Here is a 17041-nt window from a genome sequence, read left to right as displayed (position 1 = left end):
TATTCGGTACTTAGAGAGTTTCAAACTATGTTCCCAGAGCCCTGGAGACTGGGTGTGGGCGGCTGGACAAGTGAGAGGCTGACATGTGGAGCCCGGGACCACCCCTGCTGAACCAGAGCAGCCCCCATAATGTGTGTGACCTCACGCTTCTGAACAAGGCTGCATTTAAAGGAGGGGGTTCACTGATAAAGGAAGCTGGGGAAAGCACTGCTGAACAGTAATTGTCTTTTAAAAAGATATATATTTGACATATAACATTATATTCATTTCAGGTGTATAACATAATGATTCGATATATGTGTATATTATAAAATGACCACAGTAAGTCTAATCAACATCCATCACCACACATAGTAATTGTCTTTTAAGGGTCTGTTTTTTCCACCAGAATGCAGGTTCCTGGAGAGCAGACTGCACCCCCAGACCAGCACAGGACTAAGGGGGTGTGGGGATAGAGCCCCAGAGAGCAGTTTCCAGGCTCCCGGCCTCACGTGGAAAGGTGCTGGCTCGGGTAGTAGATGGGCGTCGGCTGTGGCTAGTTGGCCATCAGCTGTAACCAGTGAGCCACTGGCCACTAATGTAACTGCCATGGCTATGCTAGCAGAAAATGGGGGCTAGCAAGAAGATGGTGGCTGAGCTGGCAAGCGCGGATTGTAGTCAGGATGGCGGGTTGCGGACAGTGTGGATCCAGCCTCCAGTGAGACTATAGTGCCGCCAGCAAGAATATAGTAGTATGACTCCCCCATCTATGGATCCGTGGATATTCCTTTTTGGCCTAGCCACATCCTGCGTTCTTATGTGGGGAGCGGGAGCTGAGACCCCGCCTGATACCCCGCATGGCAGGGAGTCTCAGGAAACGTGGGCCAGACATAAGAATAGATGAACAATGAATGCATGAGGAGGAATCTGCAGTGTAAGGTTTACCTCCTCTTCTCCGTAGGGGACAGGTCTCGGGAGAGTTGAGTAAGAAACTTGCAGACAGAATGATGCAAGGGGAACCTTCTGTACATATTGCAACAGAACATGCTAAACCGGGGCCAGAGCTGCTCTGATGGCTGATTCCCAAGGGTCTCAGCCCTCCTCCTCTCCAGTTGTCCAGACCTGTGACAAATGATAGAGCCCAAGGCCACAACGGAGCCCCCCCTCAAGGCCTAGTCATAGAGCTGAGTGGTCAGTGCTCCTGGTTTGAAACCTAAAGTCATCTTCAATCATCCTGTTGCGCCTTCTGCCTCATGTCCATGTCCCCAAGTCCTAGAGACTCTAAGGCCTCAGCATGTCTCCAATCTTCCCTTACCTTTTGCTCTGCCACCACTTTACTTCAGGCTGTCAGCTCTCCCGTCCCTCCCTCCAGTTCCTCCCTCCCACCCTCTCTCCCTTTTCTCCTCCCTTTCTTCCTTCCAACATTATCAAATCCCTCCCAGGGGCCAGGCCCAGTGTTTTGCCCTGGGACACAGAGAGCACCTTGGTTCCGCCTTTGCCCTCAAGTAGCTTCTCCTGAGCAAGAGAGGTACGCAAACGTTAAAAGTTATAGGTGCTCTGAAAGAGAAAAGCTAGGGGTCTGATGGAAGCAGAGGTGGGAGAAAGGCCTCCTGGGGCCGTGGGCTATGCACCATCCATTTACCTCCCAGACCCACTCTCCACTTTTCTCTATCCCACCCTCTTCCTGGATTCTCTGTAAGGACTGCATCATTGGGCTCCCTTATCCTTTGACCAATGGGAAGCCCTGGCAAAAGACTGGAGGGAGGGAGGGACGGAGGGTGACTGCCACGTCACTATGGGTTTCTGTGCCCACAGCTTCTATCAGGCAGCCCTCTCCCCACAGCAGCTACCCCACCTGGCTTCCTCCTCTTGCCCTTCAGGCCACATCCTCCCACAACGTCAGCAGCCTTGGGGTACTGCACCATCCCTGGAGCTTTCCCTATACCCTGCCTACATCTTTACAAATGGTCTTTGTGTTAATATTTCCTCAAATGACCCAGTTACAGATGGGTTGTTTCTTTTGGGGACTCTGACTAATCCCGGATAGAGGCAGTCAGGAAGGGTACCATGGAGGTGACAGCTGAAAGCATTCTCGCCTGGACAGTATCTTTCTAAAGGACAAAACTGACCATATGTGACCCCTGCTAAAACGCTTTATGGCTCCCACTCCTCTGACGACAAAGTCCAGACTCCTTAGCCTGGCGCCCGAGATTGTACACCATCTGGCCCCTAATGACTGAGCAGCATGTGGTGAAGTGTCTCAGCAGGAAGGCAGTAGGGGGGGTTGGAAGAGGAGGGAAAGAGTCCCAGGACAGGTGCAGCCATGCCATGAAGCCTCCCTGCCTGACAAATTCCTGGATGGGGATGGAGGAGGTGAGTAGTTTCTGGACCACAGGCCATGCCCGGCTCTCCCCCTTGCCATAACTCCCGCCCTCCCACCCTCCAAGTGAGCTGAACACTGGGAATGAGTTTGGCCCAGACTAGCCGTAGCCTCAGGACATGAGAACTGCCTCAAATCCCAGTGCCAACACTGATACCTGGCAAGCTCTTTGATTCCCTGAGCTTTAGTTTTCCAAACTGCAAAATGGGAATCACCTCACAGGACTATGAGGGAAGTTTAAAGGAGGTAATGAATAGGAATTTACTTTTGTCAAGTAGTTCCACTGTGTGGGGTGGTCCCTCTCTCTAGTCTTGAGGCAGAGAAAGCCACGGACTTGCAGCTCAGAAAGACTTGTTTGTTTCTGCCTTTCGCCCCGTGCGTGTCTTAGGGCAGGTGTCCCCTCTGCCTTTCAGACCGGCCCCTTACCCTCTTCATCTGTGAAATGGAGGGGCTAAAGCTGCCATCACCGCAAGGAGTCTCAGGGGGGCAAGTGTCCAACCCCTCACAAACTACAAAGCTGCACCCATGATTCCTAATGTCAGCATAACACTGGTGACGGAAGTGGGGAACGTGCCACCCTTGGTGAAGCCCCACCTTCCCCAGGGTTAAGCCCTGCTTGACAGCTTGACTTGACCTCTCTATTGGTGGTTTGGCCAAAGGACCTGTGGGCTGGGTTGGGAGATGATGAAGGAAAGGTGACCCAGATCCCGGAGCTGTCCTGCTTATACACCGGCAGGAGCAGAGCAGGCCGTTATAGACAGGAATGTAGGGATGGCAGGATGTGTGGGGCGGCGGGGCCAGGAGAAGTCAGTGCCTGGCGTGAGCCCCCGTGCTTACCTCACGCAGGAGAGAACAGTCCTGGACACAGAAAGACACTTCCTACTCTAATTCTAGCTCTGGTTTTCCATCCAAAGCCAATCTGGACCAAACTGCTCCAGCAGTAGCCATAGGCTTGGCAGCTGGGGGCCAGCAGGAGGGAGCTGTCACTCTGTGAGGTGGCTCAGAAGCAAGTGATGGCCCCTCTCAGCCCTCTGCATCCTTTGGTGGGTGTTCCCACCTGTGTGTGTGAGAAGCCCAAATCAGGACAGGTTTTATTGCCCCGTTCCCCAAGCCCCACACCCCTCGACACGGCCAACCCACTTGATCTTTCTAACCTTCCAGTTTAATCAAAGCACGCTTCTGCTCATCCCCCTCCTTAGGTTCGACCCCCCACAGGATGAAGCCTAAGCTTCTTGGTTGGATTAAAGATCCTTCAGGTCTGGTCCCTGTCGATCTCTCCAGCCACGTCCTACTCCTCCCCTACCTGTGTCCCTCTTCTAGCCCCATCAGGCTGTTCATGGTTCCCATTTCCAGGCTTCTGCCTAAACACCCTTCTCCTTCCTCCCTGCCTGGCAGAATCATACCCATCATCTCAGGTCCAGAGGCAATGTCATCTCCTCTCAACCTCCCCAATTTACCGTCGTTCCTTGGTGCTCCCATAGCACATTGTCCAAGACTCTAATTGTACTCAGTCATCAGACACAGAGTGATGAAGCTCCTGCCCTTGGGAAGGTCCTGGCCTAGCAGAGAGGCAGAGGCAGACACAGACACAGCAGACGGACCTAGCAGAGAGGCAGACACAGCAGACAGACAGTGTGACAGCACAGGAGGAACTGAGCACAGCCTCCCACATTCCCCTACACTGCAGCGTGGCTGTCTGGCTGCAACCACTGACTTTGGGACACCATCTCTCGGTTGTGCCTCCTCGAAGGCAAGATAACCCTTTGTCTGATAATCCTCTATGTCCCAATGAGAGCCAGGCCCAAGAAGGTACACAGGAAAAAGCTGCTGAAGTAGATGAACTTAGGATCTAATGTTTCAAAGAGGCCTTGGAGACCCAAAGTCTTGGCACTTAGGATAACAGTATCTTACTTTTCGTAACACACTGGTAACACCCATCTACATGTTGTGATTTTATTCAATCCTCAAATACTCAAATAAAGTCGGCCAGATGGGAACTGTCATTTCTGTTTCATGAGTCAGAAACTGAAATCTAGACTGGGTTCGTGACTTGTCCAAGGACACTTGGCAAATCAGTGGTAGAAGAAAGGCCAGAATCCAAGTCTTCTGCCTCCCAGCCCAAGCTCTGCCTCTCAGATCACACTATGAGGTGAGTGGATGGGCCATGGGTTCCAGCCAAAGGCCTCCTCCACAGGAGACCTTTCTGGAGTAGGCACAACCACACACTGACCTGGAGTCCTTCCTGGCCATCAGGAGTCTTGCCTCCAAGAGGACCCAAAAACACCTCTGTGGAGAGGATACAAGAATCCAGTGGTACCTTCAGCACCTACCTGGGTGCACTCGGCTTTATCCGGAAATACATCACACCTGTTTCTAACTTCCAGGCTTTGCACATGCCAGCCCCTATGCTCCCCACAAACCTGCCACTAGCCTTCCCTCAGTTTTCCCTCAATTTTCTTAAAGACACCAAGCTCTTTTGAGCCTCAGAGCCTCACCACATGGTCTACCTTGAATGCTTTTCCTTCTACTCTTGGTCAATTCATGCCTCAGGACTCAGTGACATTTTCTCAGTGAGGTTTACTCCTACAGCCTTGAGAAGGCTGAAGACATAGAAGTGTTTCTAGGTGCCATCAGTGGCATTTGTCACATGCTGCCTTGGCACGATGACTTCTGTCATGCTCCCCCCTCCCCCCCACACACACACAATGGTAAAGACCTCAACAACAGAGACTCCCTCTTCTCTTATGCTTTGACCCCACAACCAGCTTGCTTAAACTGTGCCCCCCCCAAAATCTGTCTTTCCACTGACATGCTTGTTGGCCCCACCCCTTCCCTCACCCTCCACATCCAATAAGTCATTCCACCACAGTCCAGTAGATCTCACCTCCTCCTACACCTTTCCCTAGGCCAGGCCTTTTCCTCCACTCCCTCCACCACTGCCTTAGCTCAGGGTTCATCCCCTTTCACTGGGGAGCCCCCTGCAGCTCCTCACTGCCCTCCTGGCCTCCAGCCTCTCCCATCCAGTCCCCATTATGGTTGAAGGAATCTAAAAACGACTCTGACCACTGTCATTTCCCTACTCAAAGCCATTCCAAAACCTCCACTCCCACCCCAATGTCCCAAGAGTGGCACTCAACGACCTTCATGAGATCAAGCCCCAGCCTTCTTTCCCACAGCTGCCTGAGCTCCAGCCACTCCAGGTGCCCTAGCCCTACCCCAAACATGCTGGCTTTTCTAAGACTTTATGCCTGTTCTTCTGCCTTGCCTCCAAACCTTCCATCTACAAAACTACTCATCAGTGTGCAATGAAAAATAGTTTTGGAACACTTTCTATGTGCCTGGCAAGTATGCCATATATATATATATATATATATATATATATAAAACCATATATATATATATATATATATATATATATATATATATATATAACCTCATATAGTTCTCAAAGCACCTGACAAAGTGATTATTATTCCCATTGCACAGATATGGAAACTGACGTTCAAGAAAGGCAGGGCCAGAATTGGACTCCAGGTGTCATTCCAAAGCTGCTGTGCGCTAACTACTCTGGGAAATGCACCCTGCCCGCAGCCCTAGGCAGGGCCTTCTCTCTTGTCCCAGCATTGCTACCAGAATGTGTGTGTGGCTGTCTTCAGCCAATACCGCCCCCCACACCACCACCACCACCACCACCACCAATGTCAGCATCCCAAGAGCAGGGCCTGGGTTGATTAGGCTGGATCCCCAACACTCATCAGTGTCTAGATAGATGCTCTGTGGTGTTTCTTAAACAGATGGAAAGGTAGAGGCAGCTTGTATGGTTTAGGAGCCCAGCCCTAACCTAACTAGTTCTGGCTGACCAGAGGCGGAACCACAGCATCTGCAGCCAAGGAAGGGCCTTGCCAAAAGAATTAACGCACAGCACTCCCGGCCCCCCCTCGTCCCCACGCCCCATGCGTGCCCTGCACGTGCTCGGTTTCCTGGCCCACGTTTAACAGCCGGACTGTACCACTCTCCGCAGGGGAGAGGCAGAGGGGCGGACAGAGGGAGCAGCAGGAATAACCAGGTGCGCCTCTTGCAATGGGGACTCGACCTCCACGCCTCTCTCGCCTGCTACCTCACCCGCACAGAGCGGCACCCCTCCCCGCCCCCGGCGGAGCCAAGCCCCAGCGCCCTCCCCCGGTCCAAGTGGGGAGAACCTCGGGTTGGAACCGTGGTCCCGCCTCCGCCCGCGTCGGGCCCCGCCCCCTGTGAGGTTATAAAGTGCCGCGCTCCAAACAGCGAGCGCATTGGCCGCAACCAGGTCTTCCCTTCCTGGTGTCTCTTCGGCCGCGACGGGCCGTCAGCCGGCCCTCAGCAGCTTGTGCTGTAGCCGCGCCGGCGTCCGCGCCGTCCCCGGGCTCCCGTGCTCAGCGCGAAGCCCTGGCCCCGGCGGCCGTGGTATGGGCCAGGGGCGCGGGGGTAAGGTGGCTTCCCGCAGTGCCGTGACCTGCACCAGCGTCAGCATGAAGACCTTCATAGCCGCTTACTCCGGAGTCCTGCGAGGTGAGCATCGAGCACAGGCTGCCCGGCGTGAGAGCTTTAATGGAGGATCTGTGCCGTCACGTGAGGGGTCTGGGCGACGGGGTGAGGGTCTGGAAGATGAGGGGTATGCAGGGCCTTGCGGATTTTCTTCCTGGGGTTATAAAGCGGCAAGGTTTTCAGGACAGGCTGTGATGAAGGACTGAGGCAAGCAGAAGCGTGTTCTTATAATGAGGGTACGTTGCTGGAGGACTGGCCACGGTGTGGGTTGAGGTCCCAACCCCTTTTCGTCTTTGAAAGCTTGCCATCCCCGCTCCCCATAGATCGTTGGTGTCTGGGAAGAAGAATGGTTGCCTTGTCTGATCCCAGGCAGCCCGGCATGATAGTCAAGTCGGGGTTCATTCTCTGACACTCATCAGTGTTTGCAACCTCTGTTACCTCACTTCCCTTCCCCCAGCTTGTTTTAATCACCTGTGAGATAGGGGTGGTATTTGACAACTCCTCTCCAGCCTCCAGCCTGGTTGGTGGCCACTGGCAGTTCCCTCCCCTCTCTCCTCACCAGGCAGACTAAGGCGGGAGAGACTGGATGGGGCAGAGTGGCAAGGGTTTTGCAATCCCCTGAAACAGCCACCATGCAGAGAACATGTCTGGCTGGGACAGGTGTGCCAACACTGCCCTCTACCCGACGCCCATCCTCCAGCCCAGGCTCTGGGGCCCACTCAGCAGCAACTGTGAGCCTGGCACACTTAGAAGGTGAGCAGAGGACCCTGGGTGCCCTCCAGTGTGGCCCATGCCCCTGGTTCACCAGTGTGGAACTGAGCCCTTCAGTGACTCACTGGGAGCTTTTTCCACGTGAGGAAGAGCACCCCTTCCACCTCTCATACCTCCCACCTGTAGTTGAAGAAACTGAGGCTGTAGAAGGCGTGAACTGCCCAAGGTTTTCTTAAACAGATGCCTTGGCCGTGGGATTAAATACAAACCTGGGAGACCCTGGGAAGTTATCACAACTGCTGGACTGAATGTGTCTTGCTTGAATCCTCCCTCCCCCTAAGTCTTTATTCTGCTTGCTGAACCTGTCCTACTTAGGGTTTTTATTTAGTAACTAACAATCGCCTACTCTACCCACTTTCATTATAAAAATAAAGCATACTAATTACTGGAATTTTGAAAAATATAGAAAAACAGGATGAAAATAAAAATTGCTGGTATCGACTATCCAAAGATAGCTTCCTATTGCCATTCTAGTATGTTCTTTATCATTTATACACGTTATATAGATAAAATTGAGGGCATGCTGTAGATATAGTTCTGAATCCTGTTTTCTCCCTCTTGATGTTCCATCATGAGTCTTTTCTTCTGTTACTCAGAATCACTGATAATATTCTCGTGGCTACAAGGTAACCCACCCTGGAGCTGTATCACAGTTTAACCACGTCCTGGGTACTGGTGGTACTCCCTGTTTGACTATCTGACAGTCGCTGTGACTGCCCCTTTTGGTCTGGGTGCTGCTTGTTGTCCTTGGAGAGGTACTGAATTACTGGCATCATCTTGGGGGGCAAACAGCCTTGGCTGCCCATGAACCCTGCCCAATAGCCTCTGACAGTCCTTTCTCTCGTTTAAGAGTGCTGGTCCATTCACTGTGCCCTTTGATGCCCATAACCGGGGAAGAAAGGGACTTACCCATGTTCATGCTTTTAAAAATGCTTTTGTCTCCAGGGGGTGGGCCAGGGATGCTCTCTGTGCTAGTCCTTCCTTGAGATCCCTTTCCGTCGCCCCTGCTGTCCCCAGCTGGGAACTGTGTCTTCCAGGAACCAGTGGTCCTGACTTGCACGTTTTTGACCTAGAGTTTGTTATTCAGGAGGACTTCTAGTGAATAATTTTGAGCAAGTCACTTAATATCATCAGGAGCATTTCTCCATGTTGTTATAAGATCTTGAAAACATTAAAAAAATTATCTTTTATTAAAAATATAGCTAACATACAATATAGTTAGTTTCAGGGGGGAACACTTTTTTTTTTTTTTAATTGGCTGTGAGGAATGCCATCACGGGATGTAGCAAGGGCTGTTATGAAACCAAACCAATCACTTTAACTCTCTGGGATCTACTTTGGTGAAAGACTGGGTGAGGTAGGGGAGGGTGCCAAAGCAAATTTTGTGTTATCGAGGCATCTTCATTACACCTGCTTTCTACATCCTTGGTCTTTGCGGACACTCCCCAATGGCCTGGTTTGCCTCTGCAGATAAGGTTCCACTGTTGTGAGGTGGTGAACACCCTGTTAGTGGCGATATTCAAGGAGAGACCATGGATTCTGTGAAAGGAAGTCCTGTGATGGGTAAGAGATTGAAACAGATACCTTGGTGTCTGGTTTCTTGACCAAAAGAAAAGACCAGCTGTGGGAGCGTGGGTAGGTGGGTGTCTGTTGGGAGGCGGAAGTCTCTGCTGGTATTTTCTAACCTCGGAAGGACTATCCTGTGCCAGGGTGGAGGCTGCAGACTTCGTCACATTTGCATCCCTGCCTTTGCCCCTGGATGGGAGGCTCTTTAGGTCAGAGTCCTCTGACACCTGCATATATTCCTGGGGTTCAGCACAACTCAGCATGAGATGGTGGCAGCCCCAGTAAAATTCTGAGCTGATTTGTTTTGTGTCGTTCCAAAGAGCCAGGCCAGGAACAGGAGTGGGATGATGGCTGGCAGGTTTTGGTGTCGTGGAAGCATTCTAACAGCTGTTGAGGACTGCAGCAGGCGCGTCATGGGTGGGGGTGGAGCTCCCCATCACTGGGGATATGCAAGCAGGTAGTTGGTAGGGGGTGAAACTAAGAGGCTGGATTGTGGGGGGATAACTCGGGAACTGAGGGTTGACGGCTACCTAACCCAGTCCTAAATTATAGGATCACGCTCATGTTCCCCTCTCCCCAGTTCTTTGTAGCATTCCCTCTCCGCTGTACCACTTCCCCAGGTGCACAGAGGCCACTTTGGGGTTATTGGTGCTCCTGAGGGCTCTTCTGAGCTGGGAAAGGAGGGCCACGAGTCGTGTTTGGTTAGCAGACGGGGTGAGTCATTGGCCAGTGTGGAAATCCTGCCCCACCCCCATCCTCCCACCCCCAAATTCAGCAGCAGTGCTTGAGTCATAAAATCGTAGCTGTCTGTCAATGCTGGATCTGGCCCAGCCCTCATGTTACAGCTGGGACACTGAGGGCCCCAGAGAGAAGGCACTGGTCCCGAGTTATCAAAGCCAAGGTTAGAACCCAGATCCACCGCCCAGTCTGTGACTTGCTTTCTTAAACCAAGAGAGACGTGTGGTGAGGCGGCGACGGTCTGGGCGCAGGACTCTGGCCATTGTAGGTGCTCAGCCGCTTCCAGTCTCCGTGATGGGGGTGGCAGATCACCCCTCCCAAGCTTTTTGAGGGAACTCCCTCCCCCGCTGCACGCCAGCTTGCCTTGATGGATAGAGACACCATAAATCCCCAGAGCTTTGATGCCAGGTGAAATGCCAGTTGCCCCTCATCGTACTTCAAACCTTGCCAACTCCTCCTTATGGCCAGGAAGCCCTGTGCGAGCAGCGCCCACCACCTCATGACTTCATCTCCTACCATATTTTACCCCAAACTGCCAGTGGTTTTCCTCTTCCTGCAGCATTCCCACCAGTTCAGTCCTATCTCGGGGCCTCTGCGTGTACTGCCCGTCTTCTGCCCAGATCTTTGCATGGCTGGCTTCTGATCACTCAGTCTCCTCCCATAGCCTTTTCTGACCACATCACCCAGAGATCTGCCCCCTAGTCGCCACATCTTGTTTAATTTTTTTTTATAGCCCCAGCATTACCTAAAATATGTGTACTTCTCAGTTTAGGCAATTGTGTCCTGGATAAGAATATCAGCGCCTTGGGAACAAGGACCTTGTCTGTTTTTCTCAGTGTTGTGTCCCTGGCATCTAGCACAGTGCCTGGCATGTAGTAGGTGCTCAGTAAATATCTTGTTGAATGAATGAATCATTAATGGGCCCTCAACCCTCCTGAGAACTGCCCTGTTCCTCTTGGCAGGAAGCCCTGCTTTTAGCCTCAGTATAATTCCTCAGGCCTTCCTCAGGCTTCCTCTGTGCCTGCCTCTGCTGGGTGCCGCGGCTGCAGCTGTTCCATGCCCTGGAGACACCCACAAACTCTGGAGGAGCTGGCCCCAGGGCTGAGTGCCAAGTGGGTGGGGCCAGGCTCACCATGGTCCCCTTGTTGCTTCCAGTGCTTAGAAAACAGAGAGGCAGAATTCCATCCCCGGCTTCCCTCTGGGACACGGCTGGTGGCTCACTTCTCATCTGGGGATGCCACTCCTTCTATATGGAAAATAGGATCAGAAATCTCAAACTCTCAAGGATGTGAAAGTTTGAGTGAATGTGACTGGAAAGTGCATTGTAAACCAACTTGTGACGCTTGAATTAGCCCGTGTCATTTATCCTGTGCGACACGTGCAACAGGCCCCCAGTTCTATGGAGAGTGGCAGGCCCTGCTCTGGGGCACCCAGTAAGCTTCCTTTGGCTTATTGATGGAGCACCTGCTGTGTGTCAGCCCTGGTCCCTGCCTTTGAGGAAGTGAGATGGTGGAGGGGGGAGGTGTAGATACAAGATGACGGGGCCCAGTGCTCCACGCAGTGACAGGGCAGGAAGAGGGGAACTGGAGGGCTGGAGGTGATGGTGGGGAAGCCGAATCCCCTGGATTAGGGGAGGCTTCCTGGCAGAGGTGACAGTCAGTCTCATACTGAAAGATGAGTAGGCATTAGCAAGGCGGGCAAGGACACTCAGGTACAGGGAACAGCATAAACAGTGGCTTGAGATTTGGGTGGGGGGGCCAGTCTGACTGCAGGGTCTCCATGTCAACAAACTGGGCGGAGGTCCTGCTATGCCGAGAGGCAGAGATAAGGGAGACAAAGGCTGTTGTATCCAGGCCTGGAGGGGCTCACCTACACCCATCTTAGAGGGGACGATTTGAGAGCGCCTGGTAAAGGAGCCTGGTGCACTCAGTTTCTCGGCTTCCACCACTTGTGGGGTCTCCTGGTAAGGAGCTGCTGCTGGCAGATTTGAGGGCCTGGGGTGAGGAGGCGGGCCTGGGGTCTGTCCAGCCCCTGCTCTGCCACTGAACTGCTGTGCAGCCTCAGCAAGCCACGACCCCTTCCTGACTCGCAATCTCCTCATCTATAAAATGGGCAAATGCAGCATCAGAGTAATTTGCCTAGGGTATGCTGCAGACCCAAGGAAGCTGAACGCACAAACCCTTTAGGCTAATCAAAGAAGCAGGAAACGTGAATTTATTTCATTATTAGAGCAGATTTATCAGCCCTGAGCACAGGGCCGGGAGCCTCACTCTGCATCTACTTCCTGTGTGACCTTGGGCAAGACCCTGCCCTTTTGGAACCTGGACCTCCTCTGTACCGTGAGGGGCGTTGGATGAGATGGCCCCTTCGGGTTCATTTCAGCTCTGCTGCAGGAATGGGATTCGAATCCTGCCCCTAATCGCTGGGGTGGGGGACCCTGGGGGTCAGCCTCCTCCTCATTCTTGCCCTCGTGAAAATGGGCTCACGTCGTGCTTGGGGCCCAGGTAAGCGTCACAGAAGAACCTAACTCCCAGCCCTTGCTCATGCCGTGTGATAGGGGACTATTTTGAGGACTCCTTGGTGACACCCACAAGCTGGTGGTGTTGCCATGGCAACCCCTCCCACTTCTGTAGCTATATTTTTAATGTGTCAGAAGGTGGGTGTGGGGAAAACAGGCCTCGGGCGTTCTCAGCAATCACCTTCGTGGTCGTGGTCGCAGTTCCAGTGTCAGAGCCCCACTTCCTTGACCTCACCTTCCAAGACTCTCCCTACTCCATGAAAACCACGTACTTGAAAATCCAGGTCTCTGGAGTAGCCCAAGGAGGGGCTTGTAGTCCCTTTAGGGGGATCTTTGTGGATAGAAACTCAGTAGTAGGCACTCGCAGAGCACAGAGGCCCAGGTTGTCAGCGCCTCAGACTTCAGCTGACCTAACCCAAACCCCTAATTTAGTGTCAGTGGGGAGACTGAGACCTGGAGAAAACTGGAGGAGGCCTGGGGTCCCAGCATGTCTGTGGCTACTTAGGAAGCCTCAATCCTCTGCAGGAGGCCCCGGGACCAACAAGCAGGCATCGGCTTGTCCTGATGGCCATGCCAGGAGCTTCCCAGCGTACCTGCCACCCCTGTGTTGGCTTCCCGGTGGCTTAGCTTCCTCCTGGGGCCAGATGTCCCAGCTGGCCCTGCTTTAAGGACCCGTAATTTGCAAAACAGAACCCTTCAAGTGGGGATTATTAATCTTTCCAGAAAAGAACTCACCAGTGTGTTGGGACCAGGTAAGTGGCTGGCCAGTTGCCTTGGAGCAATTAGGCACCATCTGCAGTCGGTGGAGGGAAGGAGAGAAGTGGGTAGCCATCTTCCTGGCCTTCAGGGGTGAGTCCAGGGGTTCCCAATCTGTCATGGGAACCTTTCCACTTTCTCACCGAGACTCACACTCACAATCTCTTTGCTCCGGCCTGGCTGAGTTATGACAGTTCCTTCCTCAGACTTATGCTCTCTCCCTGCCTGGCCTTTGCAAGTGCCATTTGCAGGACTCCAGTATCTGGGGTCCTGGCCCCGTACCTCCCTCCCGTCAGCCTGCAAACTCTTACTCATCCTTTACATCTCATCTGACCCCTTACTTCCTCGAGGAAGGCACCCCGAGAACATCCTGCAGGCTGGGTTGGGGGCCGCCTCTGAATTCCCTGACCCCGTCTTACTCTCTGCCTGAGTATTCACAGCCCTGTGTCCTGGGGCTGTTATAGCTGGGGTGGGTGGTCCCGGGAAAGCTCAGCGTCCAGTGGTGCCCAAGAAGCAGAGAGGCAGGGTCTGGCCGCTCCCACCCTGGTGCAGCTCCTGGCATATAAAGGGTCCTTAGAAAGCACTTGTTGAATGATTGTGAATGTTTGGGCTCCACCGTCGTCTCCCGCCCTCTTGAGCCTTCCCCTGTTGCCCCTGCCTTTACCCCTCCAGCAGAAAGGAGGCCTTTCCCTCCTGATTCCCCAGGAAGCTCCATGTGACCCTCTGTCATGGCCCAGGTCAGTCAGCTGTGGACTGGGCTTGTCTCTTCTTGTCCAGGCCCTGTTTGTTCACCTCGGTCCGTCCCCTCAAGCGTCCAGTCATTCAGCAAACATTGAGCGAGCTCTGCCTGACCCCTTGCTGGGCACAGGCTCCCAGAGGAACAAAACACGGTCCCTGCAAACAAATGCACACTCTTTCCCATAATGAGAAAGGCTGAGTAGAGGGGTGAGGTGCGGGCATGTGGGGTGTGGGGAGTGAGGCTTCCACCAGGAAGGGTCAGCCTGAAAGGGTAAGGAAGGTCCAAAGGGCCAGCGCTCAGTGCGTGTCTGGTGTTGAACCACTGGCCAGACTGGACTTGGCAGGTGACAGGAGTCTACCTTGGGGGACTGCAGGCAGGGCCAAGAAGGTGGGGAGACTTCCTGGAGGGAAGGAGTATCTGGCTGCACATGGGCAGTGCAGAGTGGGGCTAGCTTCACGTGCAGGGCTTGCAGGAGCACAGCCCTAGACTCGGACTTTAAAATAATGGGCATGGCCGTCCAGAGCCACGATCGGCCCCTTCATCATAGGTGTGGACTCCTGCTGAAATCTACCTGGGGGGGCCTGGAAGAGAGCTTGCCTCTGGCCCTGAAGAGGTGGCATCTCTGTGGCACTGGTCCTAGCTTCCTGGACTTCCCTGGGGCTGGAAGGGTCCGCTGGGGATCAGTATGTCCTTCCTCTGCCTCGCTGCGGACTTGCAGCCAGCCCTGTGGAGTAGCTTGGGGCGATTTCCTCATTGTCCACTTGGCAGTTTGCCGCCCAGGGCAGAGCTTATTTAACAGATGAGAGAACAAGCTGAGAGAGGCTCAGGGACTTGCCCAAGGTCATAGGTGGGCCCCAAGGGCGTCCTTGGGGCTGGGGATCTGAACAGAATGACTTCCCCACTCACAGAGCCCCTGGAGGCTGTTCACTTCCCTGTAATCTTGTTGGCCTCTGTCGAGCTCTCTAACAGACGTGCCAGACATTGTTCCTTTTCCATAAGTTGTTTGGGTTCCTCACAACAGTCCTGGAGCATAACTAAGGAGGACACTGAGTTTTAGACAGGACCTCATTGCAGGGAAGAGGTCAGAGCCAGGGTTTGAATCCCAAGTCTGCTGGTGCCAACACTTTTGCTCCAGGGCAGGGCAGAGGTTGTTATACCCATTAGACAGGAGAGGACACTGAGGCTCACTTGATAATTATCCAGCATTTATGCAGGGCTTAACTTTTTATGAAGCTCTTGTCTATACATTATCTCATTTAAGTCTCACAACAGTCTGGCGAGGTAGGTATTAGCTCCACTGTACAGATGAGGAAACTGAGGCTTGTACAGGAGGTGACTCACCAAGGCTAGGCTTCCTGCGAGTTAGGGGTCAGATTCTCTTGACTCCCAGCTTCCCGTCCTCTGTAGCTTCCTGAGGCTGGTACTCTGCCTCCCCAGATGCCAGTAGCGAAGGTGGGTGGAAGACGCAGTGTGGGCCGTCCAGAGGCATGTCCCGTGTGCTGCAGCCTCCCTGTGGAAGCTGGCCATGCTCAGGGCCTCTTCCCCGCAGGCGCCTCTCTGTAGCTCATTACCCCCACAATGACTTTTCCTCGTAGCTCTCATCACTGCCTGACACTGCATCATGCCTTCACATGTACGTGCTTTCTCTCCCTCAGCAGCGTTTAAGGCCCCTAACAGGTGCACCTTCAGCTGCTGTGTCCACTGCTATTTCCCCAGCGGCCAGTATAGGGCTTGCGACCTGCTAAGGGCTCCATGCTGCAAGTATTCTCTCTGTCCCCACCCACATCCTCTGGAAGCCATTTTTGACTAGTGTAGCCCTTTCCAGCTTCTCTGTTCTCAGCTTCATTTGGGGTAAACGTGAACCCCCCTGCCTGGGTCATAGAACATCTCTCTGGGCCTGCCTCCTCTTTACAAGTCCCTCTGAGCCTGTTCCAGCCGTTGCCTCCAACCGCAGTAGCCGCTTTCCTCCTCTGTCTCCCAGAACTTGTCTTCAGGGCCCTGCCAAGGCCTCCTGACCTCCTTGGCGCCTCCCTGGTGACTACCCTCATTCCGCTCCCTCTTCTCATCACACACAACTTGGTGTTTGCTCTTTATTAATACCACGTCCCACTCTTGTTGATGGTGGAAACAATGACAGTAGCTACCACTTAATTACCCAACGAATACCAAATGCATTTTCTTCATTTAGTCTTCCCAACAAACCTGTGGGGGGGTGGTGATTATCCTCATTTAACAGTTGAGAAAACGGGAGCTGAGAGAGCCCAAGTGACATGCCCAAGGTCTCAAAGCGATGCAGGGGCAGAGCTGGTGCAGGGACCTTTTTCAGATAATGGAGATGTGAGGTGAGACCCTGCTTCATCAGGCGTGTGTGAGAAGCCCTGGTTTCATCAGCCCTGGGCACACCTCCCTGGTCACTCTGCTATCAGATGTGGGGCAAGGAGGTGCTCAGACACAGAGACACCCACACCCACCCCCAAGCAGGGCCTGGGACTGAGGGGTGTTTGGCCCCGGTGCTGTGGGCAGCTCTGGCGTCGCCCTTGCAAGAGCTTAGCTGGTGGGAACGCATGGGTGGGGGGGTTCATATTCCTTGCACAGACCGTCTGCAGGAGACTGTTCCCATTAGATTTGGGGCATAGAGTGGGACAGAGCAGGCAGCCCTCCCTTAGCTGGGGGTGTGTCACTGAAGACTGGGTGTGGACTGGCTTGGTTAGTGGGGACTAGCCCTCCGCAGCGTGGCATCATGGAAATGAGGGACTCAGATCCCAAATACCTGCCTCGAGTCCTGGTTCCCCTACACCCTGACCGCAGGCAAGTGACTTAACCTCTTTTGGATTCGCCTTGCCTCAGTTTCCTGCTCTGTGAAATGGGGTTGCCCATCCTTGCCTTGTCCACCTTCCTGGGGAGTGCTGTGGACAGAGACGCCCCATATAGACATAAGGGGAGGGGACTCCTTTCTGAGTGTCAGAGTGCTCTGGGCTTCTCTGGCGGCTCCGCTCCCTCTGCCCTCTCCAAATCTAGGAGCAAATGAGCTGTGTGAAATAAATGGTGTCCGGGAGCAGCTATTTGAATTGGC

General features: G+C 53.4%; 1 protein-coding gene across 2 annotated transcripts in view; it reads left to right on the top strand.

Annotated features, from left to right (window-relative positions):
* The first annotated feature begins 6634 nt into the window (after window positions 1–6634).
* The window catches only part of DGAT2 (diacylglycerol O-acyltransferase 2), a 32247-nt gene continuing 21840 nt past the window's right edge, over window positions 6635–17041 (top strand). Inside the window, exons 1-2 of one of the 2 annotated variants that reach the window (XM_019726449.2) lie at window positions 6764–6904; window positions 9122–9214. In XM_019726449.2, the coding sequence (XP_019582008.1) occupies window positions 9184–9214 (31 nt within the window). In that variant the 5' untranslated portion in view covers window positions 6764–6904; window positions 9122–9183. Of the gene's footprint in view, window positions 6905–9121; window positions 9215–17041 lie in introns of both variants that reach the window. The other variant, XM_019726448.2, reaches the window with a different exon arrangement.

This window comes from Rhinolophus sinicus, linkage group LG06, assembly GCF_036562045.2.
Source record: "Rhinolophus sinicus isolate RSC01 linkage group LG06, ASM3656204v1, whole genome shotgun sequence".
Lineage (NCBI taxonomy): Eukaryota > Metazoa > Chordata > Mammalia > Chiroptera > Rhinolophidae > Rhinolophus > Rhinolophus sinicus.
This window is presented reverse-complemented; position numbering and strand designations above follow the sequence as displayed.